At 35.5% G+C, this 17,514-nt stretch overlaps 3 protein-coding genes across 3 annotated transcripts; all 3 read left to right on the top strand.

The window, feature by feature from the left end:
* Window positions 1–301: 301 nt before the first annotated feature.
* LOC129798239 (uncharacterized) lies at window positions 302–2,936 on the top strand. Its single transcript, XM_055841277.1, has 3 exons — window positions 302–421; window positions 896–1,222; window positions 2,719–2,936. Exons 1-3 carry the CDS (start codon window positions 350–352, stop codon window positions 2,860–2,862), a joined length of 543 nt encoding a protein of 180 aa, XP_055697252.1. The 5' UTR covers window positions 302–349; the 3' UTR covers window positions 2,863–2,936.
* Window positions 2,937–3,560: 624 nt separating this feature from the next.
* LOC129798247 (uncharacterized) lies at window positions 3,561–4,243 on the top strand. Its single transcript, XM_055841286.1, has 2 exons — window positions 3,561–3,788; window positions 3,856–4,243. The coding sequence occupies exons 1-2, from the start codon at window positions 3,608–3,610 to the stop codon at window positions 4,131–4,133; spliced, it is 459 nt and encodes a 152-aa protein (XP_055697261.1). The 5' UTR covers window positions 3,561–3,607; the 3' UTR covers window positions 4,134–4,243.
* A 10,008-nt stretch (window positions 4,244–14,251) lies between these two features.
* On the top strand, window positions 14,252–14,938 carry LOC129798248 (NPC intracellular cholesterol transporter 2-like). Its single transcript, XM_055841287.1, has 2 exons — window positions 14,252–14,489; window positions 14,559–14,938. The coding sequence occupies exons 1-2, from the start codon at window positions 14,309–14,311 to the stop codon at window positions 14,831–14,833; spliced, it is 456 nt and encodes a 151-aa protein (XP_055697262.1). The 5' UTR covers window positions 14,252–14,308; the 3' UTR covers window positions 14,834–14,938.
* Window positions 14,939–17,514: the final 2,576 nt, after the last annotated feature.

The following is a 17,514-nucleotide window of genomic DNA, read 5'->3' as shown; positions in this document are numbered from 1 at the left end:
TTGTGAAATTTTTGTGTTCATTACCTCGAAACCTCAATATCATCACATTAATAATTCCCCGTCTATTTTTGAATGATTTTTGATACCTACAAAAAGAATCAACAAGTTCATTTCGAGTGAGGAAAAAGGCTCAATCGAAATAATTACGATAATTGATGTGGAATTTTTTGGGAGAAACTCTTTTATGTGTTTTCAATTTTAATGACAATTGAACTTCTAAAAACACTAGCGTTCATCCTTTCTCATCACAATAAAATGCATAGTTCTCATTGACTGTTCGTTCAGTTACTTTCTGGAAAATACGTGAGAATCTTCGAAAAGTAGTACGATTTAATATTTTCGTGGAAAAATGGGATTTTTTGAGAAGATCCTTGTGATTGTACTCCTGGTCGGTGGAGCTTTATCTGAAGAAGCTCAAAAGGTAGTGCTTAATTTGATCGTCAGACCTAAGGTTTACCCCAAATCACGAAGGTTTTAAATTTCTAGATAAGCATTTTAAAAGCTTTTCTACAAGATCTTTGTGTGAAAAAGTTAGAGAAGTAATGGTGCTATCTCACTGCAAAATAAAAAGGAAAAATATTCCTCCTGGACATTTTTTTAGTACACTGCTGTTCTCATGTGTTTGTGCGTGATGGACATTTCTTTATATTTGTTCTTGTCACAACGAGAACTGGGGTAAACAATCGTGACAGAAACCAACACAAGGAAAAGTCGATAAAGTAGAAGCACATGAGAATAGCCATGTACTAAAAACAATGTTCAGTAGAAAAATTTCCCCTTTTTATTTTTCATGGGAAGAGCACTATTAAGCTCTACAGATAAACCTTAGGGCTCAAGCCCATATTACCTACCTCTAAAAATTTATACGATCAACTAGAATATTTTTCCGCTCTAGCCTACAGGTATTAAGTTTGACAAGTTTGTTGCTTCTCCTGGGTCTGAAAAGTACGTCAAATACGAAGTGCATTCGGAACAGGTGAATGAAACAGCCTTCAAAATCTCGATGGTAATGGACCAAATGGAAGACTTCAATAATGATTTTGAAATGAAAATATCCACGTACTTTAGTGAGAAGAATGATGGAAATTACGATGAAATTTATTCTACATCAAAGGAAAAGTTCTGTGATTTTTTGAATGGAGAGGTCTACAAAAAACACATTTATCCACAGTTCAAGGATGTGTCCAATATACCCCCTCCGGGAGAATGTCCAGTTAAGAAGGTAGGGTTATGATATTTTAGCACTCATAGTACTAAAATTAAAAGCACCTGGATTTAGTTGTTTTCTGCATTTTTTGCCTCAAATTTATAACTAGAAAAAAAATTTATCTACGAAATATTATTGAAAGTGGCTTCTGATATAAGGTGAACTAAATTTTGAACATTAAAATTATGCATAAATTTAATACGTCTGAAGTTTAAATTTCTGAAAATTTTTGTTCGTCTTCTTAAAAATATTTGAATCTTTATTGTAATTGAATTTAAAATGAACCAAATCTTGAGGTGAATAGAAAAGTTTATGTTAATTAATTTAGTACATATTAGTACATTTTTTGTACTAAATTATTTTAAATTTATCACACAGATGTATTATTCGAATTAAACGAATTATATCTTATTGGAAGGCATTATGATGCTATTCCCACGAAAAATTAACACTTTTTTTTAGCATTTTACTAATCTGTAACGCTTCTATATAGGGTAAGTGTGCCAAATTTCGGCATAGTTGCATGCAAGCGTCAAAGTCTCAAGTTTGAAATGTAATATTTTAAATACAAATTGATTTTTTTAATTCTTTCTTCTGAAAGAGTGCTGCTTCGAAACTTGTAAAGAGTTTACCGTCTTTATTTACTCTAAAATCATTCTTAATACATTTTAAAATGAATAAAAATATAGACATAGCTTTGGTTCCCTATTTCGGCCACCTTCATTCTCATAGTTCCTTGCCCTTCGGAAATTCTTCCAATATCTTTTTCACGTCATCTCGTTTGTCGAAGCTACATTTTTTGTTATTCTTTTGCATTGTATAATCACTAGAGTACGTAAAATCTAAAAGTTCATGGAAATTCGAGGAACAAAAAAGGTGGCCGAAGTTGCAAGCTGGCCGGAATTTGGCACACTTACCCTAATCGACTTTTCTTTGTGTTGGTTTGTGTCCTGACTCTTTGGTAGTTTTAGAACATGGAAAGAACTGCGGGAAACAATCGAAACAAGAACCAATTCGAAGAAAAGTCGATAACGCAAAAGCACTTGAGAACAGTAAAGTGCTAAAAACAAATGTTCATGGGAAAGATACCCCTATTCATTTTTCATTAAAATAGAACCACTATTTCGTCTTTAAGATTCAGGAAACACATACCAAAATATAATTTTGTGCAATATTCTTTACATCTTTGAAAAAAGTGTAGGGGAAAGTATTCTCCCTTCGGACGTTCATGCCTTCGAATAATGTGAATTTTCTTTAAGTTTTCCTAAGAAACTTACACATTTCTATCAAATATTATTTGGCTTTTCATCAATTATTGATAATTATGTGACAATCATGTGGAAATCTCTTAGGAAAAGTTAAAGAAATTCACATTATTCGAGGGCATGAACGTTCGAAGGGAGAGCACTTTCCCCTAGTAAATTTAGTACCATTGCTTTATTTAGTTTTAGACAAAATTTGACAGAATGGTTTCTGTATTAAATAAATTAAATAATATTAACAATTTACAGGGACAATACAAACTGGAGGATTATGTACTCAATTTTCAAGACCTTAAAGGCAAAGGAAAAGTTGGTGGAGTGCGATTTGATAATTCATTATACAAAGATGGAGCTTTAGTTGCAGAAATGCAATTGTTTCTTTCTGTGTATTAATCTTTTATCCGTTCTTTTACTTAAAAACCTGGGCATTCTACTTGTAAATCTCTAATTACTTAATGTTGCCAGAATGTGACAATAAATGAATATAATTTTGACTTTGGCATTTTGAAGCTTTTCTGTCTGGAATCTTAAGTCAAAACACCTGGGGCATTACTGGGTCTTTGGCCATAGGACTTCTTATCAAAGTGGCAACTGTGAAGTATAAATTGATAAATCAAGTGGATAATTGCTCTCTGACTAATGTGCTCTTTCATTTCTGATTTTTAATCTTATTCGAAGGCAGCAAATCATTTTTTTTATGCTACCGCTGCAGCCACTTGAAAATTTTCGCTTATCATCTGTACGTTTTCTTTCTATGAGTAATAAGTTTGTCAGATGTTATGTTCTGGAAGACCTTAGCATTTTTTTTGACTCGGTCTGGTATCCACCGCAATGTAAACCTAATTTTCGTAGTATTTTTTCTATTTTTGGTTTTTTAGGGCGTGATATGAGCGATTTTGTTATACATTGATAGTCTTATTTGATTCTAATAGACCTTATCAATGAACAAGCAAAAACGTTGTTTTTCCTTAACACCTGTATGTCAAGAATTCTTCTAGAGCACTATCAATACACGAGTAACATGACTCAATTTCAATTGACAACTTCATATTGAGAGCCCTATATAAGGCTCAATCCAGAAGGCCTCAAGTCAGTTTGAAGAAAAGTTTTCTGAGGAAATAATCAAAGTTCTTAAGGCATGATTCGATACCTGATTCTAGCTGCTTTGGTACCGGCCATATTGGCCAACACCGAAGGAGTAACAAGTTGTTCAGGAAACCCACCCCTTCCAACCCAGACTACGGTTTTGGGTTGCAGCCAAACTCCCTGTGACATCAAGCTGGGAGAACGCACAGGAATTGAGTTCATCTTCACAGCCCGTAAGTCTACTGATCATGCTGAAACATAACCAAATTTTACTCATCCTTTCCACATGTTCTTTTCCAGCTCGTGACATTCCAACTTTCAAACCTAAGGCTCGAGCCTATGTCCTAGGTATCGGCATTGACCATTCACTTCCAGAAGACATCACTGAAAATGCTTGCAAAAACCTCTCTGCTGGAGAATGCCCCATCCCCGCAGGAACAGTTGTTGCTTACAATTTCCAGCTCGTCGTAAGCTCCAGCTATCCACCCACAAACAACATCGACGTAGATATCTCTCTAGTTGATCAGAACAACAGCGTAATTGCTTGCAGTCGCATTCGCATCAACGCCATCCGATAAATCTGGCATTTCTATTCCGTGCCAAACATGTCATATAGAGATAATGTACATTGTATGGGAGATCAAAGTGATAACAATTTGTAGAATAAACAGTTTTTTCGCTTTTTAAATTGTCACTCTTTTTTTTTTATAAAGTAATGAGTCTAGTGGTTTTACAACGGATGAAAATGACGGCTATTTCCTATTGAGGTAATTGCACGACAAAGTATTTAGCCCCACCTGTGGCTTTTGATTAATTTATGGAGTGCACAATTATCTGAATTTTGATTATTAAGTGTCCACTCACTTGAAATTTTATCAAATAGATGATAAGAAAATAAATTTTTGCAAGCAAATGTGTATTGATGAATTCCATTGGATTACCCGTAACCGTTTGAAACCTTTGGAACCTCTTAAGTATTAATCATAAATGTAGGGCAAGATTGACCTGTTCGAATACTAAAATTAGGTTTTTTCGCTGCGGCTTAAATTCCTTAAGCTAAATCCCGAAGAAAGCCAAGACTCCGCACAGAAAAATCCTAAAAGGACTTAGAAGCACTAAAAGGACGGTAAAATTCCGAATGGCGAAAATCCCGAACTGACGAAATTATACGGAGGATAATGAATGTGAAATAATTTCCGATTTGGTTTTCGAATTGCGTTCAGTGAGCTTCACTGCACTTGATTCCACGGGCATGGGATTGACAACCTCATCCCGTACAAGAAAAAATAATAATTCATGTCTAGAAATCCCCTTGCGGGAAGGCCTTGTTCCTTCATGGAAGGTTGCGTCAGCATTAATATTATTATTATTATTATTATTATTATGAGTGTTGTAAAGCCACGGGGCTTTACAGTGGGGAATTTGAGGACTCAGGGCTTAAGTGGCGTGAAACAACGGCCCACCGCACGAGCCGTGACACTCCACTCGACAGCCTGAGCCATACTGAATGTCTCTCTCTGCCGATCGATAGATCGGAAGAGGGCTCTACTGACTGTGAGTTTGAATTGAGCGCCAAGCTCTAACCGTTGCCCACTGTGCCTGTGAGGGAAAGACAAACACTTGTCTAAAGGAATGGGTTGCCCACGGGACGGATTTGGATCCCCGTTTAGGCATGGCTTAACAATCGGCCAATCCTGATATTCACCGTCTCGGTGAGAAAGAAGTAAGGGAGCAGGATGGAACCGTTTGTATAATTATGATAGGGCCATTGGAGGACATTGTGTTGCAATGTCCAACCAATATCACGAGGAGCGCATCCAGCTTGACACGAACCCCGTTGCACTATGGCGTAACCTGTAACACCTATCCGTTACGTGATAGTAACACGAAGTTGAATCGAACTTCGCCTACCACTGGGATTGATGCCAGACATTTACATCCAATCTTTCGCATGATACATCGCAATAATTGCAAGGGAACTCGAACACATTATCGTGAACCCGCCATATCACTGAGATTGGAGTAAACCGTGGATTACATTTACAATCCACACATCGAGCAACTTAGTTGATGAGCTCGACAATTGCGCAATATCGTTGGACGTCTTTCTTCACTAGATCTAGATTTCCTTTTCCGATGGCCATCTACGATGCTCGACATTACCCAACTGCAGTTACTCAACCATATACATGATGTTAAAACATCTCGATGGGAGTATTGGGTTATCAGTCAGCATCTGAAACGAGAACTGGAACATAACATTAGCTTTTTATATGTGTGCGCTTAAGACAACTGAACCGATCCAAAACATTCAATTAAAAGATTCGTGTCGGATCCTAACCCATTCAGAGTCTTACTTACTGCATCGGTGTTTAGGCGATCACATTCACTTTGATAAAACACTACAGGCTTTCGCTACTAGCCTGCATCTAAATCAAAGACAATAAACTTCCGTGTAATACTTGATCTATTAATACAGTTTGTATTACCGAATTTCGGAATTAATAACCGACTCCGCCTGAATTTCATTTAAGCACATCCTGTCAAATAATTTCTTTCTGGAGCAACGACCTCCGATAAGGTCAATCCAAATCTCAAAAGCTGCAATAACTAAAGTTATCCACTTTCAGCTTCAAACCCATTTAGATGACATGGTCTCCTCCTGTTCTAGTAACTCCAATTTCACTCATTTACGTCCGGTTGTTTTCATCCAGAATCTATCTGGTTTCTACTTCCTTCGTCCTTCGGCTGGTTTGGTTGAGGGTTGATAACGTCATCTCCCTGTTGTCTTCTTCGTCCTTAGATTGTCGTTATGGTTGTGGGTTGATATCAACGTCATATCGTCTTTCTGTCCATCTTCCAGAAATCTGCTAACGGTTTGAGGGTTGACTTGACCTGACTCGGCCATCCTTCGTCACTGCATTCACTCTTCCGCTGTACTGCTGTTCATACTGATCCATATTTATGTATTCATTTCGCAATACATCTTACTATGGACTTATTTTGAACACTCATGGAACTGTTCATTTACTGCATAACCTTATATCATGTCTAGATATAACATACATGCTAAGTTTACATACTGTATCTGGATTCTGAATTTGTTTTTTTTTCTTGAATTTAACACCATCAATTAAGAGGTATTCCCTCTAACTACTATTACCAATCATATCTAGTTTAAAACAATGAAGATCGTATTCGATTTAATTACTCTACTAGCGAATACAGACTAACGTAAAAAGGTAAACTTCATTCTTGACTTAATCTGCTACTAATAGATATTTAGGCAATAAATTCAAAACAACTAGTACACAACTAGCCAAATTCAAGTAGAACTAATTCTTCATTTGATTGAACTTTCCGAAGACTTCAAGGTTTAGCCGACGACGATTTGGTCGTCCAATTTAGTCGACGACATTTGGTAAACTACTGTGTTATTGCCAAATTATCGCTTATAACAATCCAACACCTTTATTTATTTATTTTATACGAACTCAACAGATATTTGGCCTTTAAGTACAAGGGTCAATTCGGTGACTTTTCCTATTCCCCATAATTGAACACCAACAAGACTATATTAAAAGGTCTCAGACATTTTTGCTAATCAAGTCTAACATTTTAATATTTCTTTAGTAAAACAAATCAACAGTCTAAATCTAGTTCTGCTGACTTTAACTTATCACTTGAATTAATATGTTTTCTGCTTTGCCTGCAATATTTAACTTTTTATTTACAATTGGATAAGAGATAGCACCTTAGCCCACCGCTGGAAATTGCAACTTTATTCAAAGAATCGCAAATCTATGGCAAGATTCGTTCTTTAAATTTAATTACGGACTATTGGGCTTTTATTCAAGACTTAGGTGATATTTGTCTCATATTCAATCGAATAAATCTATCCGATCCTTCTTTTTAAACAAATTGGCATTCTTAACTCAATTAATTCACAATTAATGGCATTCTTATTCAATTAACAAGATGGCATTCTGACTAAGCCACAATTTTCTAAACGACTAGATGATAACCGGTCAAATCCAAGCAAATATAGTTCTGCAGTTGCTTTAACTTTCCGAATGCGGTGACCTTAGTCGACGAGGAGCTATTGACCGACAAAATTTAAGCAAGAACCATTACGTGTTTAATAAAACTTGTTGTCTCGAGAATGAGTCTATTACCATCTTTAAATGACCATCTTTTTAGAATTATTTTAAATTCTGAAATACCATTCAAACTTGTCAGCACCAACGACGTTTAAAGATTATCAATTCTAGCCATCATTCATGAGAAGAAAATAATTAACAAATCTTTAAAAATTTAAATACAAGTCTCCATTAGCCGACTTGTACCTTTACTCGAACTTAGCACCGATATAACCATCTAGAATTGAGATATTTTAACTAACTAAGTTCAGCACTTATTTTTTTTGTTTTAATCTTTAATCCTTGTTTTAACTTAGTCAACAATCTATTTTCAATTCTATTAACTTTGAATCATCTTTGGATATAATATACCTTTCTTTTGTTCAAGCATATAGGACATTCAAACCCGTATTCAAATAAATTATACCCTTGTCTTATAGCTTTAAATGTTTTTGGCTTTCCTAATTTGAATACCCAACTACTGTAACTGACACTTCAACCAATGGATCAGGAATAAAAAAAAAGACAAGTCCGCTTCTTACAGCAGATAACATAAACAGCGAATTGCAATTGGCTATATACATTACGTTGAAGCGTTCATCTAAAATTTAGGACATCTTTTTCCCGACGTTTAGTTGAATAAACTTGAACGGGTCTTCTTTTTTTTGGTTCGGTTTAGTTAATCGCTTGCAAAATATTATTTTATTGTCTGTCGAATATTTAACCCCGCTTAAGGTTTTACTTCCGTTCTGGATACGATTTTATTTCTTTTGTCTGTTTAATTACTATCGCATCTCAAAACGCTAACGAAACTCACTCGAAATCTGGATTAAAAATCTATTCTACTACCGAATTCTTTGACTGGTAATTATCCAATACTTGCAATAAATTGCTGAAGATCAAGGATGATACCCTTACATCTAGAAAATTAACAGGTTTGCGTACTGACTACGCCACAATTTTCTAAACGTGCATCCTTGATCCTAAACACTTCAAGCAAAATGACTATTTTGACTCACCCCCAGGAACAAATACCTCATGCAAATCCGTAAGCGCTGGATATATCGATCCCAGTAAATGTTCAGAACTCTGCTACTAACGACCATGCATTTCCTTCTAACATCTTCCTGCCCTCTATCTCTGTGGCTTGCTTTTCGTTTGATAGAGGCTATTCCCCTATGGTTAATTTCCTGAAGATGATCACCCATCCAATCACATGGTCCCATAGCCTCAGTCATTTCCATGTCCATCTGCAAATATAACTGATTCACTTTAGTATTCGGGTTCACATTTAAAACATTTGTTTTGATATCATTTGCTCCTATATAATACGAGATGCAAGGAATATACTTCCTGCGAAGAGTGTCGCCGCAACGTGCTTCATTTCAACCACGTTGGAAGATTTCTCGCTCCTGAAAGCCTTCGTTGATCCACGATGTATCCCTCACAAGCTCCTTTCACTTCCACCGCCGAAATGAAACCGTTGTCATCTTTTGGTTATTCGAGAGCCAACCGAATAGCTTTTTGGCGACTTAGACTTCCTCAGGACATTACAGTCAGCATATACTTGCTTATCTGGAAAATTAGTGTGAAACTTTAAATTTAAAAGCACTTTGTGTGAAGTACATCCAGAACCAGTTCACACAATCAGCCACCGTCACACTAGAAATGACAATAACAATTGACTCTGGAGACTCTGGAGACTATCAAAGGATATATTAGAAAATTCTAGACAAATATCACTCACAATGCAAGAAAATCTCAGCTAAAATGTTGAAGGGACTTCTTAAGTTTGTAATTTTGAACGAAATATTTGTGTAAAACTCGATGTTTCCTTCGCACATCCAAGGAATTACCAACTCATTGGGTTTTCAGGGACTTTTTCTGGCTTAATTTACATGCATTATGAGTTTTCAATCATTTCAGGGCATTTTTTTTTTAAACTTTGAGGAAAAATTATTTTAATTTAAAATTAAATCGCCCACACAAATATTGTCGCGATATCTCAACTTTTCATGACATTTTAGGGCTTAAAATCGCCAAAACTATGCAGCATTAGGGATTTTTAATTATTTTAAGAAAAGTCTAACAAATTCTCGTTGAAAATTATCCCTAAATTGTGATAAAAAGAGTTAAAAACTAATCACAAGCAATTTCATGTGATTAATTTCTCTCTCACTCTCATTCATTCAATATGGAATTCTTGGAAATCCTGGTGATTTCCAAGAATTATGACACCACTTATCTGATTTTTCCGGCGATTCTGGCCACTTTTCTCGTAGGATATGCTCCTAATCCTCCCCAGGATTACTCCTACGATCAGCAACTACCCTCCGCTGCCCTTTTACCAAGGGTTTTCTGCCTTTTTGGGCCAATTTTCCTCACTTTTCAAGCACTCACGAACACATGTGTTGCGCAATCGGCACTTGCACAACCCATTTTTCTCACTATTTTCGCCACTCGCGGCCACTTTTGGGGCACGGACACTATCCCACTATCTGATTTGTAAAGCCACGGGGCTTTACAGTGGGGAATTTGAGGACTCAGGGCTTAAGTGGCGTGAAACAACGGCCCACCGCACGAGCCGTGACACTCCACTCGACAGCCTGAGCCATACTGAATGTCTCTCTCTGCCGATCGATAGATCGGAAGAGGGCTCTACTGACTGTGAGTTTGAATTGAGCGCCAAGCTCTAACCGTTGCCCACTGTGCCTGTGAGGGAAAGACAAACACTTGTCTAAAGGAATGGGTTGCCCACGGGACGGATTTGGATCCCCGTTTAGGCATGGCTTAACAGTGTGAACAATTTCCTAAAACACAGAAAATTTCTCTTTGCTTCCGGAAGGCCCGGATGCATTCGTAGATGTGGCTATGACACTTTTAAGAATTTGATATTATGACTTTCGGATTTTCGTCCCTCTTGGGATTTTGGCTTTTTCAGGTTTTTGGCATTCCGGGATTTCGATTCTTTGGCTATTTCGGCGTTCAAGATTTCGGCCTACTTGGGGTTTTGGCCCTTTCAGGATTTTGACTCTTGGCATTTAGACCCTCTCGGGATTTTGTCTTTCGAATTTTGGTCCTTTCGGGATCGGGATTTTGTTATTCAGGATTACGAACTATTTGGGATTTTGGCTCATTCCGGATTTTTGCTTTTGGGATTTGTCCTTTCTAGATCGGGATTTTATCGTTCAATATTACGACCAAAGGGGTGAATAAGTGGCTCTCAGAACCGTGAGCGGCGATCGGCAAAATTGTGCCGATTTGGAGGTAAAATAAATTGGCACTATTTTGCTAAGATATCTACAGATCGGCGCAATTTGACTAGAAATCGACAGAACATACATACATAGTTGAACATACATAGTTCACTGACAAAAATCGGTAAACCCGCACGATTTTAGTGTAAAATCAGCGGATTTATACGGCAGTTCGTTCTTGTAAAGTATAGCGTTCGTTTAATCTCGTGTAACATTATAAATTTCCTACAGACAACTCCAGTGGTAAATTTTAATGTAAGGCAAAGTACCCTGTAATCGGCCGGTTTCTCAACTCGGCCAGTGGGACTATTTATTCAATTTACTTAGATTTGTTAATATGGTCTTACCGATTTAACATTATAAGGTCTTTTATATTATAATAACGTAAACCAGTAAATAAAATTAAATAATTCAACTGGCCGAATTGAGAAACCGGCCGACTCGAGGGTACTTTACCCTACTATACTACAAACACTAATCTTGTGTAAATTTACTTGCGGCAGACCGGCAAGGGATTGACAGATCGGCATTCGAGTGAACCGTGAGCTATCTATCAGTTATCTACCCCTTGTTACGACCCATTTGGGGCTTTGGCCCATTCAGAATTTTTACCTATTAGGGATTTAAGCTTTCAGGTTTTTGGCCATTTCTGGACTTTGGGTCCAATCCAATCCAATTTCGAAACCGAAAGAGTGGGATAGACTTATGCAAATATTTTGAGAAAGGAAAGCACGCGAATTTCAGGCATTAATAATACTTTTATTGAAAAAAAGTTATATGCATGTATTTTATGATTGTTCTAATACTCTTTTTCTAATATTACTATCTTACCATTAAATTCGCGATTGGCCCCACTACTCTATGCTTTTTTTTTAACTTTTTAGGAAATGTTCAAGAATCGAAGAACGTAATAAAAAGGGTCAGGGGGCCGTTGCTCTCCCCCTACACGATATTCAATAAATAAAAAAAACTAAATTAACATTAATTTTGAAGCTACAAAAGAGGGCTTTATGGCTCTAAATGTTGAGTCTTATAAAAGACAATGGGCAAAACGGTCCAACCTTTCGCCATGAATGAGACCTATACCATCTAATAGGTATTGGCAAAGGTAACAAGTTTTGTTCCGGGACCAATCTCAAAAGTATGTAGAAAAACCACTAAAGCATTAAACATATGTATAAGAATTTTAATGATTTTTTTTTGCAAAACACCTTTTATACTATAACGGTTAATCGTATATTGGTTCTTTTTAAGAATAATTTGTAAATAAGGACTAAAAAAAAATTTCCTGGAACAAACCATATCTTTATCTCTACATTTTCCCTGCAATTTTCCAGATCTTCCTTAGAAATCTTTTACCATCATTCAAATTCATTCATCATTCAAAAAAGGATTATATCTAGTGAAATGTCTCTTATGCAGTGATATTCTGCTTGAACAAAGAGTTAACACCTCTAAAGATCACAGGGTCCTAAAAGATACCGTTATTTAAATACTTTGTGTAATAAATTCAGAGAAAATCTTTTTTAATTAATTATACTCAGAACCTTTTGTTAAAATTTTTTAGTAACGGTACCTTTACAACCCTATGAACTTCAGCAATCCTAGCTCCTTTTTTAAGGAGAATATTTCCCTAAAGACGACAAAAGGATGCAATCGAGGAAATACTTTTAACGGAATTAAAGAATATTCGATGTTATTTGAGCAAAATCTGGGGTGACATGATAACTTATTTTCGATACTATCGACTGCCAATTCTGAAAACTTTAAACGATAGCTGCACTTTCTGTAACTAACATAGATATTTATCAACAGTCATATTCTTTTAAGATTGTCACAATGAATGGCCCAACAATACGTAAAAAGTCTACATTCACTTAATCTAACAGATAGATTTATCGATACTATCGATTCGATAGTATCGAAAAGTTATCATTCCACTCCTGGATACAAGAGAAATGCGGGTTAGGGATACGGTTTCTTTTAGGAAAATGATTCTTGACTTCAGTACCCTTTTAGAAAACGTTCTTTGGTGCCAACAACTTACGATATGCCGTTACTTAAAAAAAGCGTTTCATAAAAATAGTTCTACCCATTTCTTAAGGTATCTGAAAAATTTGATGTGATGGAGTATAAGTTTCTTCGGATGATATGTTCAAGATACACCAAGGACTCCGAAAATATCTATGATTTGACATTAAATAAAATAGGTTTTCATTTTGTTGCCCTGTAATGTGCGATGGCTTTAAAACATGGCAACTTTGTATGGGAGCTACCAGATAGAGCAGTCAGAGGAAGAATCTGAAAATATTTTTTTAAAGCTTAAGTCATACATCGACTTTGTCCCGAATTGCATTAAGATCGGTTAAGCCGTTTTCGAGCAATAAATTGTCAAAGTTGCGAATTTTCAGAAGGATATCGTTAATTTCCCAAAGATTGACAGTCCTTTTTGACTTGGGTCTCGGTAATTTTTAAGTCAGACACCAATACCTACAAAATAGGCATAGTCCCATCTCTGGCGAAGGGTTGGACCAGCTCCCATACATTTCTGCCCATTGTCCTTTAGAATTTATAATGAATTTTCGTAAAGATACAATTATAAAATATATATTAAAATTAAAAGCATGCCATTCAAATAGATTTGCAATAGACTTTTAGTAAGCTTTTGATTATCTTGTCCACATCTGCTTAAAACAATCGAAATCGACATAGCATTAAATTCAAGTTGTCTTAGCCCTATTCAGAGTCCCTAAATTATAATTAGCATAACCATGCCATAGATTATGATTTGCCTTTTACTATTAATAAAATATTTAATAGCATTAGAAATACCAAATTATGAACGAAAAGTAAATAGTCATTGTGACAATATCAAAGTACCTTAATCCATTGCTTCCGTTATTTCGAAAGTTTTCTATTTAATCATAAAAAATGCGAAAGTCTTGGAAAAACCCGATAGGTTTTATTCTACGAAGACCACCTGGTCATTACTGAACATCATCTTATCAGTCAAAGAAGGTGATCCATACTACAGCGAATGCAACAAGATCAACATTTTTTCTGTCGCAACCCACAGAGTTCGTCAACACATTCAAATTAAGATTTTTCGTAGATAAATTTATAGATTTCTTTTTGTTATCAATGGGTCATAAAAGATATTTACGGTGACTTTTTACATAATCTCGAACACCTGTGCCTCCAAAACCTTTTATCAATGAAATGCCACAGGAAGATTTCAATCTTGGTCGATAGGAGCCAACGTCTTGAGCTGTATAAAAGGTCTTCTTCTGAAGGAAAAGCAGTTAGTTGTGGAGATAAATTGTTTAAAGACAGCAAGTGAAAAAGTGTCCAAAGAAAATGTTTAAGTATCTGATTCTCGTTGCTACCTTCATTCCTGCCATCTTTGCCACAGAAGGGCTTATGCAATGCTCAGGAGGGCATGAAGCACCACTTGAAGTCATCGTCGAAGGATGCGATCAAGCTCCCTGTGATATTCAACTTGGATCAGACGCTATTATGAGAGTTACTTTCTTTGCTTGTGAGTATATAAAAAAAAGAAATCCAAATTCTTGACAAAGCCATAATAATTTTTTTTTTGCTTTCCCAGACCGAGATATCGCTACGTTTAGTCCAAGAACCATTGCTTTCCTTGGTCCCATCCCAATTCCATACGAACTCCCACCAAACGTTAGAGACACTGCCTGCGATAACCTCGAGGGCGCTGAATGTCCTATTGCAGCTGGTTCTACTGTTGTCTACGTGTTCCGTTTCCCTGTTGGACCTAATTATCCCCCAACAAACAACCTTCAGATTGAACTCTCTCTCATGGAAGACGACAGTCTCATCAATTGCATCCGTGTACCTATTAATGCCGTCAATTAAAATTTTTTTCTCAAGTTTTGTAATACATTTCCATAACTCCTCTACTTCTTTTAGAAGCACACAATTTTGTAAATAATAAATATGATTATATAATACCAAAAGAAATATTTTATATTTTATTTATTTATATTTAAAGATATGTTAACGTATTTCTGGAAATGGTGTATAAATATCAACATTTGTAAATAATTGATAGTCCCTCGGATAGATGGTTTATCATTGAACTTGAAAGCTTTAAAAGGTTTAAAAGCTTTTTACAAATTGTAAAAGTCCGTTGACTGTGATGAATGGTGCTTGCGCTATTTAAGATCCAATTGTTACAATTCAATTTGGGCAAAAGTGGTCTATGATGCGACCACCAATGAGACCTATATCATTGAATAGGCTATAGTATAGGTAACAACTTTTGTTCCGGGACCAAAGTTCTAAACCATGGGGAAAAAGTTCTAGAGCAAAAAACCTATTTTCGCAGAAGAAAATCAGTGATAAGCCCAGATAAAATTATGGTACCTGAGATTCTTTACAGGCGACCTCGAAATGCGTGCTACTCTGAGTGCTTGCAACTCTGAGTTGAATTTTTGGGGGTAAAGAATCGCGTCGAGTAAACTGTTCTCGGCGGTCGAAATGGATAAAATGGGCTCGACGCGATTCTTTACCCCTAAACCGCGGGGCTTAGGGTTATAGCGTTATTAGGGTTATTAGCGACTATAGGGATAACCGCGAATGATCGGCTGCTGGATGGTCGATATCCAGCAGCCCATCATTCTGTGTCAAACCGTCCAAATGGGGACATCGTCCCAGAAAGTGTATGATGAAATCCAAGTGTATGTAATTGTCCAAGTGATTCCCCAAAAACCAGATAAGAGCTTCTCCATACCTACCCATACTTGAGGAAGGAGACAACCAATCTCCGAAACGTCGTAGAAGGAGGAAATAGAGAAGTTTTTAAAAAAGGTCTATACCGTGCATCTTGGCTCCATACTATTTAATTTTTAAAATTCAATTCATTTTAAGTGTAAATTGACCAGAAAAAAAGTCTTATGGAATGTATAAAACAATATAAAACGATCTATCTAGAGATCTATCAGAAATTAAAATATATTTTTTTTATTTATTAGTTCTGTCTATATTTTCTTCAAGAATAATCCAAAATAATGAATTATAAATACGGCAATTAGACTTAAGCTTGGCCATTTCACTCTCTAATTTCTCATCAGATTTTTCAATATATCTAACTTAGAATTTCATTGACACTAAACCTACCAAAACCGGTCAAATGTATCGGTCTAAAAATACTTTAAAATCAACACATATTTAAACGGTACAATATCACTATCAAACTTTGAATTTCTTCAAATATGCCTCAAGGATCGGTCATAACTCGGAATTTTAATAGAAATAAGAATGAAAAGAAATGTTATTATATCGTCAGTTAAATCAGCATTTGTCGTAACTTCCTTTTGACAACTTTTCAGGAGAGGAAATTTTCAGTTCAATATTATTTTCCTTAATAATGAGCCCCGAATACGATACTTTTGAGTAAAAATAATAAAAGTGGCACTAATAAACTGTAAGTTGCCTCGAGAAAATCTTTATAAAATTATTTAAAAGCTGCAATATTGAGAAATATCTTAGAAGAAACTCAATAATATTTTATCGTAACTTCCATCGTTTATAAAGCCGTAACTTCCAATGTATGGAGATTCTGGAAGTTACGACAATTTTCTAAAATGCATTATATCAATTTGAATTATTCTAGTGATAATAAGCGCCTTTATTTGACTAAATTAGTCAATAATACTCTTATCCCTGTCCCTAAAAGTTTTTATTTCATAAGTTTTATTAAATAAATTGTAATAAATTTTGTGCGCCACGTCGCTTGTTTTGTTTTGAATTAATTACAGATGGATAGGGATTTTTCTCACTTTTTTCTCGGAAATATTGAATTAAAATGATTTCATGTTACACTATTCGCACTGTCTTTCGATATTTGGAAGAGTTTATAAACGTTTTATTGAGAAATATTGCAATTTTGCTGCAAATTATAAGCCACGCAAATAAGCAAAAGAAGTTACGGCAAATGCTGATTATTGAAAATTTTGTATGGAAATTTGTCGTAACTTCCCCAAAAATGGAACTTACGATAAATTCTGATAATTTTTTCTTAATTAAGAGCACTTACGATAATTTTTGTTTAAAATAATTTTTATTGGGCTTATAAAAGTTTCTTTTTCACAAGTGCGTTTAATAAACAAAATTACGCTGATTCCAAATATGTATATATCTCAAAATCGCAAAAATGAAGTTACGATAAATGCTGATTTAACTGACGATATAGCCAGAGATGGAATTGAATTCTAATGACGTCATTTAAACATTATATTTTTCAGTATTTAAATTTTCATTTCTTCCTCTTTTTTAAGAAAAATATGTTGAGGATCCTACCTACCGCGGTCTATCATTTTACCGGGCGCGCTAGGAAAAACAACTGAAAACAGTCGGAAGGTTTAGTATTAAGGGGTTGCGTGGGTCAAAAAGATAGGAAAACACCATATTTTCTCTAATTTTTTTCAAGGTAGTAAATTTTAATTTTAATTAAAGTTCTTAAACATATTATAAAAGTACAATATTTCAACTGAAATTTTCTGAAATTTTTATTTAAAAATCTTAAAAATTCAGCC

The sequence above is a fragment of the Phlebotomus papatasi genome, chromosome 1 (assembly GCF_024763615.1).
Source record: "Phlebotomus papatasi isolate M1 chromosome 1, Ppap_2.1, whole genome shotgun sequence".
NCBI classification, from domain to species: domain Eukaryota; kingdom Metazoa; phylum Arthropoda; class Insecta; order Diptera; family Psychodidae; genus Phlebotomus; species Phlebotomus papatasi.
This window is presented reverse-complemented; position numbering and strand designations above follow the sequence as displayed.

Excerpts from the sequence above, each read along its gene's own strand:
- LOC129798247 (XM_055841286.1), top strand. The coding sequence starts at position 3,608 with ATGATTCGATACCTGATTCTAGCTGCTTTGGTACCGGCCATATTGGCC. Across the intron at positions 3,789-3,855 it reads TGAGTTCATCTTCACAGCCC|CTCGTGACATTCCAACTTTC; the intron begins GTAAGTCTACTG and ends GTTCTTTTCCAG.
- LOC129798248 (XM_055841287.1), top strand. The coding sequence starts at position 14,309 with ATGTTTAAGTATCTGATTCTCGTTGCTACCTTCATTCCTGCCATCTTT. Across the intron at positions 14,490-14,558 it reads GAGAGTTACTTTCTTTGCTT|ACCGAGATATCGCTACGTTT; the intron begins GTGAGTATATAA and ends TTGCTTTCCCAG.
- LOC129798239 (XM_055841277.1), top strand. The coding sequence starts at position 350 with ATGGGATTTTTTGAGAAGATCCTTGTGATTGTACTCCTGGTCGGTGGA. Across the intron at positions 422-895 it reads TATCTGAAGAAGCTCAAAAG|CCTACAGGTATTAAGTTTGA; the intron begins GTAGTGCTTAAT and ends TTTCCGCTCTAG. Across the intron at positions 1,223-2,718 it reads GAGAATGTCCAGTTAAGAAG|GGACAATACAAACTGGAGGA; the intron begins GTAGGGTTATGA and ends AACAATTTACAG.